General features: G+C 35.7%; 1 protein-coding gene across 2 annotated transcripts in view; it reads left to right on the top strand.

Moving 5' to 3' along the window:
* The window catches only part of LOC122326632 (potassium/sodium hyperpolarization-activated cyclic nucleotide-gated channel 1), a 92,630-nt gene that overhangs the window by 3,151 nt on the left and 66,196 nt on the right, over positions 1-23,283 (top strand). For both annotated transcript variants that reach the window (XM_043221693.1, XM_043221694.1), the window contains exon 2: positions 6,271-6,694. In XM_043221693.1, coding sequence (XP_043077628.1) covers positions 6,271-6,694 — 424 coding nt within the window. The remainder of the gene's footprint in view (positions 1-6,270; positions 6,695-23,283) is intronic.

The raw sequence follows: 23,283 nt of genomic DNA, 5'->3' as shown, positions 1-23,283 counted from the left end.
GAACGAGATTAACATCGCTTTGAACCCTGTGATGTAACATGATTGACCTTTCTGCCATAATGTACAAAGGACGTGGCTGCTTAACAATCACATACTGTACCATATACAACTTATCAAGGAGGTTATTTTGAGAACCAAGTAATTAAAGAGAGTTTATTTTCTGATGCCAGAATAGATATCAATATTAAAGAAAATTACACACACATATATATATATATATATATATATATATATATATATATATATATATATATATATATATATATATATATATATATATATATTATTGGGCATTTCAATTCAGCAACACTTTCAACCAATGGACTGATTTGGAGGCGGGACTATCTGACTCACCAATGGCAGACAGGGGGGGTTTAACTTGTTTAAAAACATAATTAGATACTTCAGGTATGAGGACTTTTATTTTGGTTGATATGTCTGCATAAAACTAAAAGTTATTTAAAGAAAAAAACTGTGTTATTATTGTATTATTAAATTTCTTTTTTGTTAATTGAAATGTCATTTTTGTTAGGTGAAAAGCTGAAAAATTAGAAATGTTGCCTCGGCAGCTGGCTGAAAAAACTAAGTATTATAATTTCGAAAAATAAAAATAAAGCTAAAGCTAAAGGTAATTTATATAAAAAAACAATAACAATGAAAAAGTACACAAAATTACTCAAACTTAAATTTATAAAATGTTCACTAAGGTTATAAATGTCACCTTGGAAACTGAAATGATAAGTTACATTTGAAGTACTAAATAAAAACAAAACATAATAAATAATTAAAAACAAAAAAAAAAATCCTGAAAGCATGTAACAACTTAGACAGCCATTATCAAGATAAAAATGAATACAGTATTCCTACAGTAAATGAGCAATACTAAAATAACACTCTTTATGAACAGCCAAAAGGCATTGTCTTATTTTATTAAATTAATTCGGTGCTAAGTACTTCATAGCATTCTTAGATGGCCACGCTTCAATACTGCAGGTGGTAAACACGATATTGAGCCTTTGATCGCACTTGCCAAATAGGCTTTACATCAAAGAGAGAACCAGAAAAGGCGAAAACAGGCGAGAAAGAGAAAACAGAAGATACGAAGGGTGAGACGGAAAGAAAAATAGAGTGAATAGGAAGTTGACAGTCGTTATTGCTTTTAATGGCCGAAAGCCTGAACCGTGTGATACTGGCTACACTTGGCAGGCTTCGGCATAGTCTGCTCATTTACAATGGCTTTTCTTTCTCACCCACACAGGGAACTGCTCTTTTGTTTGTAAGCTTTTTCTACTTAATTTTGCGAAATTTGCTCATTTTCTTCCAATAACGTCCCAGCTGTGAACGAGCAACGCCACATGAGAGACAACAGCATTCTCCTGTGCTGTTATGGTTCTGAAGCATTAGGAAACTCAATATCTCAATGTGGTTCTTTAATGATTAATAGGAGGTTAGTAAGATTCATTATTCATTGTTTTCAGAAAGGGCTCATGCTTGACTTGATGTGGCCTGAGCTCTTTTGTCATCGGCTTTTGTCACGCGTGACTCGGTCGTATGTTTCTTTTATCGGTCCTCCATATTGCATGTCATCTGTCTCTTGCTTTCCCTGTTTGTCCAGCCTATTGCTTTGGCCACAATTCTTCTTTGGGGAAAGGAAAATCTATTGAAGGTCTCCAGACACGAGTGACGTCACCTTCCCAGAATTCCTTCACCGTTTTGAGTGTCTTTGTGCGTGTTTTTTCTTTTTTAGTGGCAGGATTTATCAGGTAACGGATGAGCTCGGGTCAAATCTCTGGCTTATAAATTAATCACACAGGTTGTGGAAAAGCAGGATTTGTATGTGAGCAGATTCCTTCTCCCTATCAAACGGCCTCTGATTTCTAAACCCAGATTAACCTCTATTTTTAGGGGCATGCAAGTTTGTCTTGCATTATTGATGCTTTTTGCTGTTGCTTTTTGGAGGCTTGTCTCAAAGTCTAATGAAGGTCTTTGTGAGTGCGTGTCTCATTCTTTCCAAATTGGTGCCCCTTGGTACTCTTTAAATAGCCTAAGTCTGTTTTTTTTTTTTTTTTCTCTCAGATACAATGCTGAAGAACACCCAATTTATGAATGCAGTGTTACTGCAGAGCTCTGCAACCAGGCCACAACAAGTTAATCTATCTATCTATCTTGCAAATGCATTTTGTATATAAAACATTATTATTTTATAGACATTTATTTTTTACATAACCAATAATAATCGGATAAATAAAAATGTTTTCTTAAAGAGATAATGCACACAAAAATGAACATTTTCTACTTGAACGGCCCCTTTAAGCTTATATTTATATATATATAAATATATATATAATCGTAATATTATTTTGTTAGTCTCCTACAATAGGTTTACATGCATGCAAGGTGAAACAGCTCTTTTGCTTTCTCAAAATACGCGTTTAATATCACCTCAGTTTCCAGCGATTCTCAAACGATTCGTTCGAAGCAGTTCTAAGATTCAGTCTCTCTTACCCCTCCTTTTCCGTGAGCCTACTCTGCTCTGATTGGTCAGATGGCCCAGTCTGTTGTAAATGGTTTACCGCGTACTATAGGCCGTGAACTACAGGCCCATTGCCATAGTTCTGCGTGCTTATAGAACGCTCGATGGAAATATACGCATCCATTATTTATCATACTTACAGGTTGTGATTCAGTGGATTCGCTGGGCCAAATAAACTGGGTACTGAAGCATCTTCCCACAACAAGCATTTTGTGTACTAGACACTGCATGAATATTGCAATATTGGAAATGGCATAATAGGGGCACTTTTAAGTTTAACTCTCTGATTCGGTTTAAAATGTAAATTCAAATTTTTGTGCACATTGTTCCCTAAATTCCAATTCCAAACACCGAAATGAAGTTGTAGCTGCTGTAGAAAGACAGGAAAGCACATTGGAGCATATACAACAATCGTGTGGGGGTCACGTCCTCTATGCTTGTCTTTAGCATTCACCAGTAGGACAGATGGTCACATGGCAACCATCCCACCTCTGACAATACAGCCTGTCTGTCATTTGGTAGTCAAGGCTACAGTTACAAAAGCAGTTTGTCAAACCTCTCTCAATACGAGCACTCGATTTACCTCCAAACGCGATTCATTCACAACCCCAACTATACCGCAACCAACAGCAGAAGCAATATCAAATAATGAATTCTTTCATCTTTTTAGAGCTCCCAAAAGTAAAAATAACCAAGGTGGATATTATTAACCAAAGATGCCTGTTTGGACCGAAGCACGGACAATTATTAGATACCGGATCGGTGGATATTTATAAAGCAAGGCCGAGAGCTTTTCTCATTCGCTCAGATCCATTACAGCCAAGTGCGTCGGCCTCATCGGAGGCACCAGCCAGGGGTTTTTAGCAAGAGATAGGATTCTTGAAAGCATCTATTTTAGTTCATGGATGTATGCCGTTATCAGCGGCCGGGACATTTTGTATGATTCTCTAGGCCAGTCCGGCGCCCGTCAAAATACGTCTGGCTTTCGTTTTTACAAGACACAGAGGCTACATTAATGCAATTACGGCATGTGCGCATGTACAGTACACTGACCTCTGAACATTTCAGCGTTGCAAAAAACTCTTCTATTGTCTGCTGGACTCCTATCAGAGAGCTTTCAGAGAGCTGACTCATGTCTGCTCACGGCAGACATAAAAACCGGCTATTTTTCACTTTGTGCTGAGGAAGATTTCTTCACATTAGGTGGCATGAGTAATACCACCAACGTAGCAGTGTTTGCTAATTACTTCACTTGTGTTTGCTTTGGCTTGTTGTCAAACATTAGATTCGCGCTTGCGAGATGACAATGGAAGTCTTTAACCTGCGCTAAATAGATGTCGAGAAGCAAAACGTTGTGTTGCAGAGTCTGTAGCCATTTCAGCGAAGGCAGACGAACAGTGAAAATGGAGGTGGATCGACGTTTCGCTATTTATCAAAAGCATCTTCTTGACCAGTCGATATCAAAACGGCCCACAGGTGTTCCTGCTGTCAGAAATGATTTTGACAGCATTATCGGTAAATTGGACTCAAAGAGTGGTATCAGTTAAATTGCAAAAAATAACATGAATAATTACAAATAAATGAAAACTAACTATGAAAAGCAAACAGTGATATCTTGATGATCAAGCAAGCCGTGCCATTTTCCTTTTTTCCCTCAGAATGAATTAAATAAGCAGTCAGTCCAAACACTGCCGTTTTGTCCTTCAATTCTACGCATGTCTGTTTAACACTGGGTGTCTTGTTATGTAACACTGAAGGTTTGAAATCATAATGCGATTCTTCTCACTCTACGAGCTGTGCGCTGCATCTTCTGCCAAGCAACTGAAAATCTCTCACAAGTTCAGCACTCTGGTGAAGAGAGAGAATGAAGGACATACTGAGACCGTATAATATCACAGACTACAGCTGATAATAATTTAGCGAGCTTTTCAAAAGTAACTAACCTTTTGCACTGTGATTATATAACGTAAGCTAAGCAAAGCGACATGGTTTAACGGTATACTGTAAGCTGACAAACAAAATGATGGTCTAGCGGCCCAGAGATATCCGATGGGCTGTTTGAGGACTTTCGGGAACGCAAAGGCTGGTTAATGCTTCAATTACTTTGCTAGGTTGCTGGGCCCAGCAGGTCGCTAGTGGTACTACATCAACAAACACCTTCAAACGGCTGCCTCGATTCCATTCACCCCTTTGGTGGCTCCATTCACATGTTTTCAAAACACGAGCTAATTCCTGAGGGTTCAAGTGCCGCTGCCTCAGCAATTACAGCCTGTACCTTTAATTAGCTTTCTGCGTATTGTACAAGCAGAGCAAAGCGGAATGTTGCGCATAGACGGTTGTAAACATACAACTCTCACATAAGAGAATCCTCTCATGTTACCATCGCCCTCATGCCTTTTAGGTCCTATGGCTCTTTGCCTCCTCATCCAGAGAGCAAAGCGCGAGCCGTGCTGCGCTGTCACAGGGCGGCAATCCAGCAGGAAGTGTTGGCGGTGATATCAAAAGCGACAGGGAAATGAGCTGTAGTGCATCATGTGCGGACTGCAGGCGCGAGCTGTACTGATCGCTGAAGGAAGTCTGTTAGACAGGACCCAGAGAAACATCACAGATATCTGAAGGCCGTCGCAGTGAGGGCATTCCAACAGAAAAGAGCAGGAATTTAATCTTGCCAGCCCTGCTACATCATCTTCATGCTGAACAGGGCTAGCATTTTGCTGCTATCGGGAATAGAATCAGGATGGGAAGGAATGTGAAGGTGCTTTCAGTTTGTGGGTAATTCTTTGATAGATGATGTAATCGAAATAGTTAAGCCATATAAGTTTGACTGGAGATGCATTGAAAAGACTAAATGTTGTGTTGTGGATGCAGGCCTGGAATGGATGGGATGCCGATGTATCTAAACCAGAACAATTCATGCCAGGACAAGCTTAGGGGTCATGTTTTATTCAGAATTCTTTAGAAATAGCAGTTTCAATTGAGATAGCACACCTTTTTTTTCATTCAATTTAGATGAAACTAAGTAGACTTAAAAACAGTTCATACCCTTGCAACTGTATTTTTACATTTATCAATTCAAAATGTTTTGTGAAAAGATTACAAAACCTTAGAATATGAAAATAAATATTATATAAATTATTATATTTTATAAACATTTATTTTGGCGGTTTTTGAAATGCCACCAACATTTTATTAAGAAATATTATTGCAATTTCAAATAACTGTTAAATTGTTGAATATAAACAATTCTGAAAGTGGAATTATTTTAATCATTCCAATATAATGTTCGGTGCTCAAGAAACATTTCTTATTATTATTATAAATGTTAAAACACTTGCAGTGTTTTTATAAAATTAACAATATAAAAGTCTTTACTGTCGCTTTTGATTAAGTAAATACATCCTTGCTGCATAAAAGTGTTTATTTTTTATAAATGTCTTACAACAACTTTTGAATGGTATGTGTCATCATATTAAATTAATACCTTTTGTGGATCAGGGTAGAATTTTCCAGAATGCATTTTTCTGTGTTAAACTGCACTTCAGTTCAGTAAACTCCTTTTCCTGTCATTAAAATTCATATAACACTTCAACTTCCTGTGAGGTGTGGCCAAATCAATTCAAATCTGCACTCATAAATCACACGAGAACCAATTTTTCAATTCTAATTGTGCTTGGAGAAAAACGGTTTTGCTTTCAATTGGTCCCACTTTAACGCGTCACTTTCTGTCTCCCCTACAGGTTCTACTGGGACTTGATAATGCTCATCATGATGATGGGAAATCTAATTATCATTCCTGTGGGAATTACCTTCTTTTCCGAGCAAACCACCACCAGCTGGCTCATCTTCAACGTGGCCTCAGACACCATCTTCCTGGTGGACCTGGTCATGAACTTCCGAACGGGAATTGTGAATGAGGAGAGCTCGGAGATCATCCTGGACCCAAAAGTCATTAAGATGAACTACCTAAAGAGTTGGTTCGTGGTAGACTTCCTGTCCTCCATCCCGGTGGATTATATCTTTCTAATAGTGGAGAAAGGCTTCGATTCGGAGGTCTACAAGACGGCCCGAGCGCTGCGTATCGTACGCTTCACCAAAATCCTCAGCTTGCTTCGTCTTCTCAGGCTTTCACGCCTCATCAGATACATCCACCAGTGGGAGGAGGTGAGGGGACAGTGTGTGTATGAGTGTTTGAGTGAACGAACTATGACGCAGATGGCCTTTAGTAACACGTCTTGGATTTATTAGCTTCCAGTATGAACCAGAAGAGATGTTAGTTGACGTATGCATTTAGGTGTGTGTGCATGTGTTCGATGCAATCGACCTAAGGTTCTTTGAGCTCAGGTGTTGTTCTGCAGCATACAGAACCTCTCCAAGACCTCTTACGCACACTCTTTAGAGGTGGAGAGACTTATTTGGGGGTTAGGGTAAGCATATCTACCGCTTAGCCCTCGGCGACTCCTCAAGAGCCGCATTGGTGAGCGAGAACCGACCTCTTCAACACTGCGAGAGCAATTGAGCAAAACTATTAAATGTCTCGGCATTCATGCTAAAGCACTTCACTCCCACCTCTGTCTAAGAGACACCCTAAGCTAAAATACAAAGCATTAATCTTCACATGACGCATATGGTTTGCAAGCCCTCCCCAACTGGCTGGTTTCACAAAAGCGTTGTTGCACTTTAAGGTCACTTTCGTCTGAAAAACACTGCATGTTTCTGTTTCCCACCTGCTATTATCCCTAGCCAGTTGTACAGTAAATTATAGCTTATGTTATAAAAGTTAACTCAACTCAGGCAACTGCTGCTTGTTAAAAAAAAGATATGGCTAGTTGATCTTTCCAAGGTAAAAAAAATGCAACATCAGTGGTTTGAAAGCTGGAGAAGGCTTTTTCTTTGTTTTGGTGTCCTGTGGGTTATTAAACTCTTAAAGCCAGTTCGTCTTCCTCTTCAGCTGGCAGACTCCCAAGTCTGAACTGGTGGAGAGCAGAGTCAACGCTTTCTGATCTTACCTAATTGAAATACAGATGTACCTCTCAGGAAGAGTAAAACAAACTGAAGTGGCTGACAGTAATCACGGTTGATTCATTACCATTGTTTTCTGCTGCACATCTACCATTGGATTAGTTGAGACAGCGACTCCATTAACTTTTTTCTTTACGCCTGTGCAGAGAGAACACAAAAACATTGGCAAAAACACCTAATGCTAAAAACACAGCCCAGAACTCACCGGTTATGCATAAAAAAATGGCAAACTGTTGCTATGTGGTTTATAAGGTATTGCTATGCAGTTTCTAGCATGTTACATTGTAAATATGAGGGATTTACAATGCAGTCACGTTTAAAGTGCAGCGTCTAGTGGGACTAAAAGCATTCAGTTTTATCCGAAACACATTAATCTGGCAACATTTTATTACATATCCTGCATGTATAGTGGTAGTTCCGAGATGAAATATCCAGTGAGAGATGCTAAAAGGTTAATGCTTTGTTGCTCTGATAAAGTTAAGAAAACCAAGCACTAGTTAAAAATACATTTTCTGAAGCATCAATATAGCATCAGCTAGCTTATTTATCAAGTGTTGCGACTTGCTTCATAGGACTCATACTTTACGAACACTGTACTAGGCGGACTAACAAACAAGTTTAATCCCTTACATATGGAACTAGTGATGTGACGCCACCGTCAAAATGTGTTTGTTTGTTTAGGTGTTACCATAGTATTGTGCAAGGAACTCTGCATTAATATTTCTTCATCACTCAAAAATCACACTGTAATTATAATCATAATACAACATATGCTAATAAAAAAAACATGCCTCTTCGTTTAAAAATAAATTAATCTAAATGTAGGTAGAGGCATGTCTAAATGCTAAAGGTTTGGGGCAAAAAACGCGCAAAGGTTTAGGGTTAAGTGTGTGTTTGAAGCTCGAACCCTAAATATGACCTAATTATATAAAATGTGAATTTGATTTATGATCAAATGATTCAGTAAAATGTACAATTTGAAGTAGCAATCCAGAAGCGCAGGCTAAAACAGACCAGAGGCTTTATGAAGCACTTATTTACGGCATCCCCGAAAGCATCTGCATTATACACACAATTTCCCCTCTCTCATGCTGCACTGATGCATTCTGGGAAATGACTATCAGCCCTGTCTCTCCCTGTCTTGTTTTCTGACCTCTCATTGCCATGCTGTTTCTTTTTCGCGAAGCAATATATATAGAAACACAAGGCGCTACTTGCATATTTATATCTACATATATATATTGCATGTTGAACGCATTACTGCATATTTCCACTCTCAGTTAGCGGTAAACCTCCCCTCTTCTCAGAGAGATGTTTTGATTGTCAGGATCGAGCGCGTGTTTATTCCCGACCTCGGGTTGCGCTCCTGGCACACGCTGTGATTCCCGTGTTCGCTATCTCTGTCCAAATCCTGCCGTGAGCAGGTCTGTGTGCTATATACCACGGTGTATACGCCTCTGTGGATTTACCGCCATGTTGAATGAAGTCACGGTACCGTGATCCGCTCAAACACAGCTGTGGCGTGAGTTAGCTGGTGGATCACGATGCCGCAGTGTGACATGGTGCAGAGTCTAAACGGGCTTTAATCAAACCTGAAGTGTGAATCAAGAGGTCGACGCAGAGCAGACGTGACGTTCAGCAGAGCTCAAAGGGTTTACAGAAAATGCGGTTATATTATTGTGTCGCATACGTTTCTTATGCATATGCTGTACGGACATTTCCTTTCTCCGTATCTCAGTCTCCTTTCCTTACCTACTCCATCTTCTTTGCATTATCTAGCTTTGCTTCTTTTTGTTTTCACTTAACCTTGCTTTATCAATCTTTTACTTCCTGTCTCTCACTTCCTCTGTGTCTGTTTCTCTCCTGATGAGACACCTAAGTCGAGGGGGAGGGGACGTGGAATAGGGCACACATGTGCTACGAAGGTTTTCTATATTATATCTGCGCACATGGTTTGGGAATCTATTCATGTTTGCATTGAACCGAATGTGGCAATTTACATAACAATGGTTTCACATACAATTCATTCGGCTCCTGTTTCCTGAATGAAGTCTATTGAGCAGAAAACCTTACATTCCTTGCTATAATTTGTCAGGGTTTCAACTGTTTCAACTGTAGGCTCATATTGGATAAAAAGACCAACGTGTCACATCAGACTTTACAATTTTTTAGCAAATACATTACATTTCAAAGGTTTGGAGTCAGTAAGATTTTAAATGTTTTGTCTCTTATGCTTACGTAAGCTGCCTTTATTTGATGATTTGATCAGTAAAATAGTGAAATATTATTGCAATTCAAAATAACTGTTTTCTATTTGAATACATTTTAAATTGTCATTTATTCCTGCGATGCAAAGCTGAATTTCCAGCATCATTACTCCAGTCTTATTGTCGCATGATCCTTCAGAAATTGTTCTGATATGCTGATTTCAAACTTACTATCACTGTTGAAAACAGTTGTGCTACTTCATATTTTTGTAAAAAAGATAAAAAGATAAATCTGTTGTGACATGAATGTATTTATGTGATTTATGTCGTTGCTAAATACAAGCTTTCATTTCTTAATATTACTGACCTCAAACTTTTCAGTAGCATATTATAGTGGCACTGTTTTAATACAACACTTTCATAAACAAGTAGCAGCAGCTGAAACAACCATCAGGAATCTTCTCAAAGGCCATCGTAGCTGACGCTGAGGACTGCATGACGTGTGTTAGAAGCTTCTCTGTTTTCTTCAAAGGGATCGTCGTTCTTTATATTCTGGCCCTGAAATGCTCTTAAAAGCATGCTATTTGGATTGGGACAGAGAGAAACAAGCATGCACGGGCAGTATATTAAATGGAAAGAGTGGACAGAAAATGGGAGGGATTGGACATTCAGTGCGATTTTGGAAAAAAATAACAGTCGAGGGTGGAGAGACAAGTGAGCGCTCGAATCCCCAAGTCAGTGAGGGTCACATCTGCCCATTCGCTCTCACACCAGTGTTTTGTCTGCTCTGGAGGGTGTGTGTGTGTGTGCGTGTGTGTGTGTGTGTCAGTGCAAAACCCACAACAAAACACAGCTGTCCCCTCTAAAACATATCTTTACTATTAGCAGCAGGTATAAAAACTAGAAGGAATATTGTTAATACGCAATTCTTAACATCCACGCTTCATCCATATTCAGAATTCAGCACGAATCTCCCTCCCCAAAATAAGATGCGTATACGGCTTCTTTCAGAAGTTATGATATCACAACCATAAGCACATTAACACTCGCCTTGCAATATTTGCATATCAATGCATATTCAGTATTTACATGCTTGGTCTGTCCTGATAAATCACAGTGTTAAGCATGCCAGTATACAGAGGTTTGCCAAGCATAACAGCTATTAACATATAGAAGTCTTAAAGGTACAGTGGCAAAAACAGCTTTGCGGAAAGAGCATGAAAACTAAACGTTTTGCTGTCCGATTTCTTAAAAAAAAACATTGTGAGAGGACTTTAAAATAAAAAATGCGGAAATAGCTACAGTGATTCATTGCTACAGTGATGGGTTGCATGTAAACCACCTCAAGCATCAGAACCAAACAGGTCAGATGATGCTGTCTATTAAAGCGTGTCTCAACCTGGAAGAAAATTGAGCAGAATGATTCATTAGTGAGCTGGTAAATTGATCTAAAAGAGGAAAATCAGACCCACATACTGAGCTCACTTAGGGAAGGAACACTGTAGGGGGCAGAGAGGTACTTAATGTCACCAGAATTATAGGAAACTGTCATCCAAAAAGGCCCAATTTCACCTGCAGGTTTTTTTTATTTTATTTTTTTAATGTTGTAAAGAAGTGAGGATCCTTGTTGTGCAAGTTTCAGATCGGACTGTCTGAAAAAAAAAAAAAAAAAAAAAATTACAGTTTATTAATTAAAAAATAACAAAAATAAAAATAATAATATTTTCAAATAGACATTTAAATCTGTTCATTTAATTGATGTTTCAATTATTTAATCAATCAGTTAACAATGAAAAATGGAATTATTTATAACAAATAAACGGATATATTCATTTAATTCGTGTTTAAACGTTACATTAATATGTTAAATAATAAAAATAAAATAATAAATTTAATGCAATTATTATTTGCTTAAAATAATTATCACAAATAAACATAATAAAAATGTAAATGTTTAAAATACTGCATTAAAATGTTAAATAATCACAAAACTAAAATAATACATTAATAACTTAATAATAATTATGATTTGATTAAAACATACATGAAATACAAATTGATGTTTAAAATATTGCATTCAAATATTAGAATATAAAATAATGTTATTAATTATTAATTATAAATAGTGAATTATTTAGTCATTTTTGACATCTGATTAAAATAAATACCAAAAAATTGAATAATAAGAAATGAAAATAATACATGATGTAAATAAATAAATATTTGATTGAAATAAATGCTAAAAATAAAAATGATAATAATTAAATAATTAAATTTTAATTGGTAATGAAACTTATTATTAGATTAAAAGTGCATAAATGTCTATTGTTTGTTTATATAAACTGAGAAGCCTTTAAATATCCCAGATATTTATGTAAATAAATATCCCAAATATTCTAATTCTAATATGTATAAATATATTTAATATATGATTTTTTTATATATATACATACATGTGTTTGTATTTATATATGCATCATAAATATACACAGTACACACATACATATTTTGTAAACCAAAATGTTTATTTTAGATGTGATTAATCGCACTAATGTACTAATGTAATATTCCTTTAATTGTAACTTGGTTCATGTTTGTTTGGCGACTGTCTAGGTGCTCGGCAGCTCAAAAATACACAGTGCATTCAAATGTCACAATCGACGGGTCAATACCGTCCTTTCTAAAACAAAAGGTCACCAAATCCCAGAGTAAATGTTGCTTCTGAGAAGCCACTACATCACTTTGGTTGCTTTCCGGTGTTGTTACTCAGACTGTGTTTTGTCGTCCACCTGTGTGTTTTTCAAAGCACCTGTGTCTGTTTCTGGTGACTCATCCCTTCTCCTCAAACGTCCCGCCCCTGCGTGGCACACAGGTGTCAGGAGGCTATGCTAGGTGAGGGAGTTAATGCTAGGTGAGGGCAGGTGAGGATATCGCCTGTTTGCCTTCTCAGCGAGATCTTGCATCTGTGCCAAGTATTAGAAACCTTAGCACAAACAGTTCAGTCACACCTTTAAGACGCGATCCCTGAAAGTAGAACTCAGCTGAGTCAGCTTGAGCTGGTTATCTTGACAGCAAGAATCCAGTGATTTATGCGCAATTATATCTTCAGATTTGGGAAACGTATTTACTTATTTGCGAATAAACCAGCCTAGAAAACGGCTTTCATATCTTCATATCGGCTTTTATGTCTCTTATACTCACCAAAGCTAAATTCATTTGCTCAAAAAAAACTGTAATATTGAAGAATATTATGTTTAAAATAACTTTCTTATTTTTTCCTCTTTTCTTTTTAAATATATTTTAAAATGTAATTTATTTCTGTGATTTTGAAGCTGAATTTCCAGGATGATTATTCCAGTCTCTAATGTAACATGATATTACGCTATAATTTTATTATTGGTATTCAAACATTTAGAATTGTTCCGATAATCATTGCTAAAAACATTTTTATGCCACCTAACATTTTTGTGGAAAATGGGATACTTTGTGGCAGCATTTATTTGGAATATAAATCTGTAATATGTAATAAATGTAATACTATAAATGTCAATAAAAATAAATAAAAATGAAAAAAAACTTGAAAAACTAAAATATTCAATATGGCTTTTTCCACAAAAAATGTTTTGCAATAAAAACTAATAATAATAAAAAAATTAGTTGTAGTAGTACTAATAATAATAATAATAATAATAATAATAATAATATAATAATAAAATTCAGCATTGCCATTTCAAGAATAAACTAATATATTTCATTAATATATATTAGTTGATATAGTCATTTTTATTTATATATAGATATGCAAATCGCAGGTTATAGTGCCACTCCTGATTGGCTAAAGTATTGTTTCTTACACAAGCCTCTTGAGCCGCTGAATATCTGTATATATGTGTGTGTGTGTGTGTGTGTGTGTGTGTGTGTGTGTGTGTGTGTGTGTGAAAGCTGTCTGCCTTCCTCAGCAGGCTAAAAGCTCTCATCACGCGGCGAGTGTATGTGACTGGCTGTTTGGACACAGAGGCAGGTCTTTTTAGCAGGACGTCTGCTTTAATGGTTTGGAAGTCTCACGCAGTCCTAAGAATCTAATCAATGTCTGTAGTTGAGATTCATTCTCAAACAACAATTTCAAACAACATTCTCGGACAACACTTATAGTATTTTGGTATTAGGTAAGGTATGATAGGATTTCGAGTATTATAAAGCTTTATATTTAGTCATATTGTACAGACCTCTTGATGTCAGTATCTGGCATCTGGTGAATCCCGGAAGGAAAAGTACAGATTTAATCTTTATATCAGAGATTATTAAGCTGCCATAAGAGAGAACTGGAAGATTTCATTAGAAGAAATTTGAATCAACGTTTCATGTATTCATGTCAATTTTTTTCCCCTGGAATACATTCTGTTCAAAATATTGTAGTATTCTTATTTTTCTGTCTTCTATTAAAAGAAGAAAGAGAGAAAGAGAAACAAAAAAATAAATAAATAAAAAAATATATATATATATATATATATATATATATATATATATATATATATATATATATATATATATATATATATATATATATATATATATATATATATATATATACATATATATATATATATATATACACACACACACACACACACATATATATATATATATATATATATATATATATATATATATATCCATTTTGTAAAATATCTCAAATGAAGTAACTGTCTTGAATTTTTTCTAGAAAATGCATTTTAATATACATTTTTCTAATCACTTGTTTATTTTATTCAAAATCATATACTATTATAATACTATTACATTGTATCACATTGTATACATATTACATATGCTTTTATAAAAATAATATTATATTAATTTGCTCACACACACACACATTTTGGCAATTACTTGGAGTCTAAAACCTCATCTTAAGAATATGAAGAGGAAATATTCATAAGAATATAAATATTTCCTTTTAAATTCTGCTAGCCTCCATTATGCTCTGATCAGTGGTCATACTTTGAGAAGATAAATTCCAAGGGCCAGGTTGTTTTTTTTCCTTGCTCTTTAAACTCGTGTGTCTTTGCTTAATTAGATTTCTCAAGAGGCTCCCTTTGTCCAGGCATGCTAATGCAATTTCTCCTCTCTTCCTCTCAATTAACAATTAATCTTTGCCCAAAACTGGCCCACGTTGCACCGTACGGAAGAGCAGGCGAACGGCGGCACTGCAGCTCGCAGGAGGATAAACAAGTACTAGTTGTTTCGTCGCTCGTTGCCCGTGGGCACCATCCTCTCATCGCCCCAAAGGAGAACAGGGGATGCTGGGAAAAACCATAAACACAGAGCGATGCCGAACCAATCTCTTACCCAAAGCAAATTATTACACTGCTGCTTCATTCTCCAGTGAGTTTAGAGCAAGTGGCAGATTAAAACATTTTTCGCAAACATGGTTTTCGCCTTCAGTCTCACGCTCTGTCTCTTTCGGTCTCTTTGCCTGTCTGTCCTGCGTTTTGTGTATGTTTGTGTGTGTATGTACATCTAATAGCGCCTGACACACTGTAATTACACAGATGCTTATGCATCAGGGTCTTACACACTGCGGATCAGCTTAGATGTACAGTAACATCTGTTCATTGAGCGTTACATATACAGTGAACCTGATGTGCATTTTACTTTGACGCACATCTGTAGTGATTGAAAATACCGCTTTATTTACAATTTTGATTTACCGTTTTATGTACTTTTTTTTTGATACCGTTTTTGTTTTGGGTTCAAAATTTCATTTTAATTTCAACGCATCACTTCCTGATTCTTTGTAAAATTCACAAGCGATTTCTGATTAAAAAAAAAAAAATCCAAAATGTTTCATAACACTGAAAAGCAAAAAAAATTTTTTATAATTCATCTAGTAAGAATAAAAAAAAAAAAAAACACTCAGGATTCAGAATTTCTTGTGCAAGTTTACTACTGCTACCAATGAGACTAATATAAAAACTTGATTTAGACCTAAATAATTTGATATGTAATTTTTCTATTTTATATAAATGTACATTAAAAAAGATATGTATATAAAAAACTGTCTTTTTTTGCTCATCAAGGCTGCATTTATTTAAATTAAAATACAGCAAAAACAGTAATGTTTTAACATATTATTGCAATTTAAAATATAATTTAGTCCAGTGGTGGCAAACCTGAGTTTTTATCAGTTATTACTAAAGCCTTCAGTGTCATTTGACCTTTGAGAAATCATTATAATTTGCTGATTCATTATGAGTGTTTAAAACAGTACGCTTAGTATTTTTTTGGCACCTGTGATACTTTATTCAGGTTTTCTTTGAAGTATAAAAAGTGTGCATACAAAATCAATTCATGTGTGATCACTTAACGTAATACTACACCACTGCTCTACAAACAGCATGCATTGATACACCACTAATTATAAAAAGAAGGAAACAACCGCAGCTTTATTTATTTTTTTTACGGCACTGGTTAAATCCCCATGAGCGGCAGATGTGGGATCTGATTCAATAATTCATTATCTACCTCCTTGGCAAGAAGGTAGCTGGATTATTTTCACCTGAGGTTTGTGCGTGTGCGTGAAGACGTCCCTTTTCTAGATCCAATTATTAGAGAATACCCCCTGCTTCATCCCGCACTGCGCCGTACGCCGTGCCAGTGGGGATGGACTTGGACGCTTCCGTTTTTGGAAACTCAACTATTTTTCACCCCACTGCTTTTTAACACAACATGAGATTTGTCTGTTTTCCGTGACATTTAAAGAGCACCAACTGGGGTTCTTTCCTTTCGAAGGAACAGGCCGCTGGGGCTTTAGGTCTTTAGTTATACTTCACTACCTTAAAGCATTTACCCATTCGGTAAGAAACATATGGTACTGAAATGCTGAGTCACCCAAAAGCCCATTTTCCAAGCGCTGCCCCCTGTTGGCCGAAGCAGGAACCGCAGCAGCAAAAGTTCATTAAGGTGACTGCATTGTTTATGCGCAGCGTTGGACACAGTGTGACTAACGCAGACTTAGATGTACAATCCCAATGGGATAACGGTTGTCTTCATGAAGGCAGATTAATACTACTTAATCAGATTAATTAAAATGAAAAATAAAGCGTTATTCCACGCTGACATTGAGATTCTTTTAAGCTGTGACTCTGTCAGCAAGCTGTTGATTTACACCGAGCAGCTTTAACGCATGTTGACGTTCCATCTGCAAGACCACTCTGGATAATGAAGGAGGAACGTGGACTATTTAAGACTGATAATTCCTCAGATTAGCCTAATCTGTTTTATTCTCTATCTGCTGCTGTAGATGTGGATCGGTGGGTGAACATGCAAGTCCCGCTGCCATAAACTTGCACACCAGGGAACCGTGAGAAACCATGACACAACCTAGAAAAGACTCCTACATTTTTTGACATTTTGACAATGTCAGTGAGTAGAGATCATGGTTTAGTCAACTCCGAAGAAATATTTGCAACCTTTTTTAGGTACACAATATATATACACTATATATATATCCAAACAGTTGTGCAGCTTAATGTTTTTGTGGAAACTGTCTGTATATATATATATATATATATATATATATATATATATATATATATATATATATATATATATATATATATATATATATATATATATATATATATATAATGACAGTTTCCACAAAAACATTAAGATGCGCAACTGTTTTGATCAATATTAATAATAAAACATGTTCAACCAATTAAGAAAGCAACCACTAAAGCAACCAACCACCTAATCAATCAACTGACCAACCAACTAACCAACCAACCAACCAACCAACCAATCAATCAGTCAGTAAAGCAGCAGAATTATTCAGGAATTGGCTGGATCATAAAAATGGACATTTCCTACCAGAGTTTGTGGTCATTCACAACAAACTCCTCCCCCTGATACACTTTTAGTCATACTTTTAAACCCATTGTCACCGAGTGGGCCAACGTAACCTAAGTGGTTCATAGCCCTTTCCTGATCCTGTCCCCCTCTTTCTTTCCCATTTCACTTCCTGTCTAAATAAATAATAAGGATAATGCCAAAATTGCACTTTTAGCCATGTTGACAACTTCCACTATACTTATTCATTTAATTCAGTTCTCTACTACATCAGACCTCAAATGAAATAGTATATATGAAATGAAATGTATATATTAATTTCCCCCCCCAAATTCTCTATAAGCACTAATATTAAAGGATTGAAAGATTTGGCAACACATGCGCCGATGCAGATTTGATTGGGTCTCAGAATCTCGAGGAGTGACATAATGGCACCAAGGTTGATTCATTATAATGTATCGGTACGCTAATGTCTTGTTGCCAAGTGGGTTGTGGAGTTAATGTACTGAGACGTGTTTTTTGATGCGAAGGAATGAGTTACATTTGTCACAGATTTTTTTGCCCATCTGTATTACGCTCCCATCAGGCACTTCCAATTACCGATATGTACTGTAGCTGAAAGCAATCTTTAAACAAGGCGGTCATTTATACAGTTTATATTAATGTGCTAACCGTGCTAATGTGCTAAAGTTCACGAAGCGTGTTGTCAGGTCAACTCAAGTTGTTCTACAACCGAACCAAATTTAGAGTAATCCTTTTAGAATTAAACGGATTGTCGCCCTGTAGTGTGATCAGCTGTAATCGGGCCAAAACAAAATGAGATTCTGCAAGAAAACAGCGCTATAGTTATTTTTCCACACATGTGAGAAATGACACAGTCGTCAGTGAGAATCCACTCAAATCCTAAAGATGTCACAATGAGCGAAGGAGGTTTTATACGGTAGCGTATTTTCATACCTCGAGTGCTGTAGCTGAATCGATCACACTTTCTTTGTGATCGTGATGATAATGGGTCGGTGATGGTGACATCGACGGTAGAAAAGAAAGCCCAAGGGGAAATGATTTTTATGCACGGTTATGAAAAACCAGAGCTTAATGTCTCTGCTGGATTCTTTGCGGCGAGACCAAGAGCTGTTAAGTAATGCAGCAAGACATGCGATAGAGAGAGCCACACTAAAAACAGGACAGATGCTCTTCAGAGAAAGAGGGTAGAAAATTCAAATCCTCCTTTAAGAAGTCTTTGCGGTGTTACACTCTCAGGAGAAATTAAGCCTCTTTATTCACCCTCTTTCATGTTTGTGCGTTTCTCTTTCATGGCTCGAATGTGCACCAGTGTCGTCCAGACATGAATTTACAGATCTTGGGAATTTGTAATAATCATTTGCTGCTCCGTTCTGCACTCTGAAACGATTAGCAGACGCCGTAAACACGAGAAAACAAGTTCTATTCCAATAACGGGCTTTTTAGCACTCGGGTTCATCCTCAATACATGAACTAGTCTTAACTATATATTACTAAACAAAAATATTTGACTATTTCAGTGAATAAGAGCTCGTGCTGATTTAGTGATGTAAATAACATGAGACTGAATCATTCGTTTGCGATTGATTTGTTGTAAAGAACTGGCTCTTAAGAGTTATTGATTCTTTCATTCAGTTCCACCTACATTTTAAAAATCGAAGTAAAGCAAAAAGTAAAACAGACACCATGAACGTAAAGAAAAGCTTAATTTCAGTAACGATGAATACTTTTAGTATGTGAATACATCCTCAGTACCTGTTTTTAACTATATATTAAGCAAAAAATATAATCGTTTTTATAATATATTATTTATTTATTTACGAAAAGCCACAATAATAATAAAACAAATCAATGAATAAAAATTGGCTGTATAAGCTACTCATTTAGTGAATTTAATAACATGAGTTCAAGACTAAATCATTCATGAATCATTTATGATTGACTCGAGCTCTTAGTCCTTCATTCAGTTCCACTTTCGCTGTAAAATGTTTAACTAAACCAGACAGTTCTAAATAGTTCATTTCCAATAACAATTATTTTAGAGCTCGAGTACATCCTCAATAACCGATCTTTATGGAAGCCATTTTTTTGATACTGTATAAAACATTTTTAAAAATGTAATTTTTATCTCACAATTCAGATGTTTTTCTTCAAAGTCCATTTCTGAGATGGAAAAAAACGTATATGTTTTCAGAATTGTCAGAATGTTTATTCAGTGGCATAGATATTAACTGTATACTAAGCAAAAAATATAACACTTTTTTAAACATGTAATGTATATGAAAAATGTACCAACTTTTAAAAAAGAAAAAACCATGTAGATGAAGCGAGTAAGTGCTCTTGCTGATTTAATGAGTTAACACAAGTTCAGAGTCATTAATAATCATTGGTGACTGATTTGTTATAAAGAGCTCTTAAAGAGTTGTTCATAGCTTCTCCTCTTTCTTACATGCATATTTAGAGTTTCAAGAGATCCCAACGTCTCATACTGTTCTCAGGTTTGCCAAGACACTAAATTCTACAATCAAATGCCAGAGATCAGGATAAAAACTAAACTATTACTCATATTACTCATCAAAATCTTGCAAAACCGGCCCAGATTTCGGTAACCTCACCAGCGCAGATCCTCTTCTATGATCTTTCTCTTTCTCTATCATGTCCTAATCCGTCCAGACTGCAGTCTCAGTACACATAAGCATTGCCAAATTGCTGCCAAGTCTCTCTATCCACCCTTTTTTCCTCTCTATCCGTTCCCATCGCTCTATATTTCATTTACTCATTTGGCAGATGACCTTCAACAGTGGACAGAAGCACACTGGACTACTTCCTAATGAACTGACATTCTCTTTAGAGCACACTATCCCTGTAGCCACTGCCGCAACTCTTTTTTCATCACCTCTATAGCTCCACTGACTGCTTGCCTTCCTCTCTCACACCACCTCTGGAAAATACACATGATGCCCAGCTAGTAGAATGAACGAACCAGGATCGGTTTAAGCTTCACTCCATTGCTGTATAGATCCACATTGAGTTTAGTCTGAGAGAGAGAGAGAGAGAGATGGGGATGAATGGACTTCATCCTCCCACTCCTGTTCCCTCCACACAACAGACTTCCTTCTTCACACCACTTTGGCTTCAGTGCTATGCTATTTATGACTACTAGAGGCACTGTATTTTTAACCATCTTGAGCAATGGGTATAACAACTTCCAAATAGTTTGTTTCCCCCTATTTTTGTTCACGGGCAAAAAGACTGTTTGCTATGTTATATTATCATCATAAAGTATATTAAATAAACATATTTCACTGTTCACACTATCACACTAATATTCTTTAATGTTAAAATACTTTAATAAAAAAAATATATATATATATTTATTTTTTTACAAGAATATATCATATAAATGCATAAACGTAAATATATATGTGTGTATATGTGTGTGTTTAATATGCATAATAAATATATATAAAAACCTACTCATTTTAGATGTGATTAATAATTTATATCTTATCATATCGTATATATATATATATATATATATATATATATACACACCCTCACAGGGATATTAAATGACATTCAAAATATTTTAAAATACAAAACAGTTTTACAATTTAAAATTGTAATAATACTTTCGATTAAAAAGAATATTGAAGTGGGAAGTCATGTTGGCAGGGCTTGATTTGATTGGATGAGTATATCTGAGGGTGCAATATTATTGGATAATATAATTTTTCCTTATCCGCATGGCCTTCAAATTATGAAAGAACATATTTACAAGATAAGCACATAAAGGATTACCACTAACTTATTTTGCACGCATGTCTGCGCGTTTGAAATTCTGAAGATATAGACATCACATGGGATCAGGAATCCTTTTAAACGAGGAAGCAGGAACAGTACTGGTCCAGAGACACCAGAGTGAAAGAGAGAGAGATGTCAGCCATTTTTAAATCAATGTGCTTTTAGGCTCTCTGCTGGTATTACACTGCGACCAATCTGTCACTGCAACATTACAGTGTGTGTGTGTGTGTGTGTGTGTGTGTGTGCACTATATCTACATGCGTTTCTGTGTGTGTGTGTGTGTGCGTGCGCGTGCAGTACGGTGCTCCCGTTGGAATGAATAAGCCAGCATGGCTAAATACGGTCTTTTAGATTAGAGACAGTGTTAGAGGTTAATGAAGTAGCGTCTTCCTTTAAACCTCGCAATGGATTAGTTAGTTGTAAAACTACGCTGACCGGCCAGCATCTGACTAATTAAAATTTCTGTCTCGATCTTCCTTTGAATATCGCAGCTGGAATTTTATCGTCTTGCACTCAGAGTTTCTATGATTTGACGCGATTGTGTCAGAAACCTTTGAGCCTGGATGCTCTGGATGCGTCAATTGTGCTGCAAGACCAAAAAAAAAGTGCTTCTTGATCATAGACTTGATTATACTAAGAGATCAGACAGCTCTGGCAGTCTCAGATGCTTTTTTTAGCTACGAGGACAGTCGAACCCCCCCCCCCCAAACATAAGAACAGAGTGGAGCAACATTTTTAGTCTGTTACAGAAGTCTGTTTGAGATGGAGACATCATCGAAACATTAGACAGTCACTCAGATCTTAGAGCAGCTGAAGGATTTATGTATATATTCAGCCCATATGTTCTTACTATCGATACATTATATGTCTCTACTCAATATTAGCTGTTATATGATAGCTCTGATACAATTAGGCATCTTACTATCAAGTTCTATGTCTTTATCTAGCATATTCTATCTTTATGATATAGTATAGTCTTGCAATGCATTCATCTATTTATTTATTTATTTTTACAGGTAATGCAAATGTTTTGCAATAATTAATAGTTAATTTGCAATAAATACATTTTTTCCATAAATTACAGAAGATACCAACTAAAATGCCATGCAGTGTAACATTTTGTCAGGCATATTTACAACAGAAATCAATTTATGATATATTAAAAGACTAAAATATTAATTAGTTGTAATATAACATTTTTTATATTTGCCACTATCCTTTTTACCCATTTGTTAATAGGTATTTTTTTACTAATTTAAAACACATATGCCCCTTTATTATTTTATATATTTTAATACCAGTCAGAATAAGCATGTTGTTTGAATTTCTACATAACAATGTCAATTATTTCAATTATTTTCAATGTCAATTTTATTTTCAATTATTTCAATTAAAAATGTCAATTATTATTTCAACCAATTTCAATTTTTTCCCCCAAAGTAGACTCTTTGCTTACATTTAATGTGCTTTCTATGGATATAAAATCACTTTTGTAAAAATTTTTTGATGCAGACATCTTGACGTGACCTATAAAATAAAAAAGAATACAAAAATATTAAATGTAGTTAATTAAATAATTTAGTTAATATATAATATATATATAAATATATATATATATATATATATATATATATATATATATATATATATATATATATATATATATATATAAAATGTGTAGAACATAGTAAATCTGATAATAAACAATGACAATACGTATATACAGTTTTGACAATGAACACTATTTTTAACTTCGAAGTTCCTGCTTCCTCCTTTAAGACAACATCCTGTGGTTAACCTGTATCTATGTCATGTTTTCAAATGTCCGATGATATAAATAATTGA

Source organism: Puntigrus tetrazona, chromosome 21 (assembly GCF_018831695.1).
Source record: "Puntigrus tetrazona isolate hp1 chromosome 21, ASM1883169v1, whole genome shotgun sequence".
NCBI classification, from domain to species: domain Eukaryota; kingdom Metazoa; phylum Chordata; class Actinopteri; order Cypriniformes; family Cyprinidae; genus Puntigrus; species Puntigrus tetrazona.
This window is presented reverse-complemented; position numbering and strand designations above follow the sequence as displayed.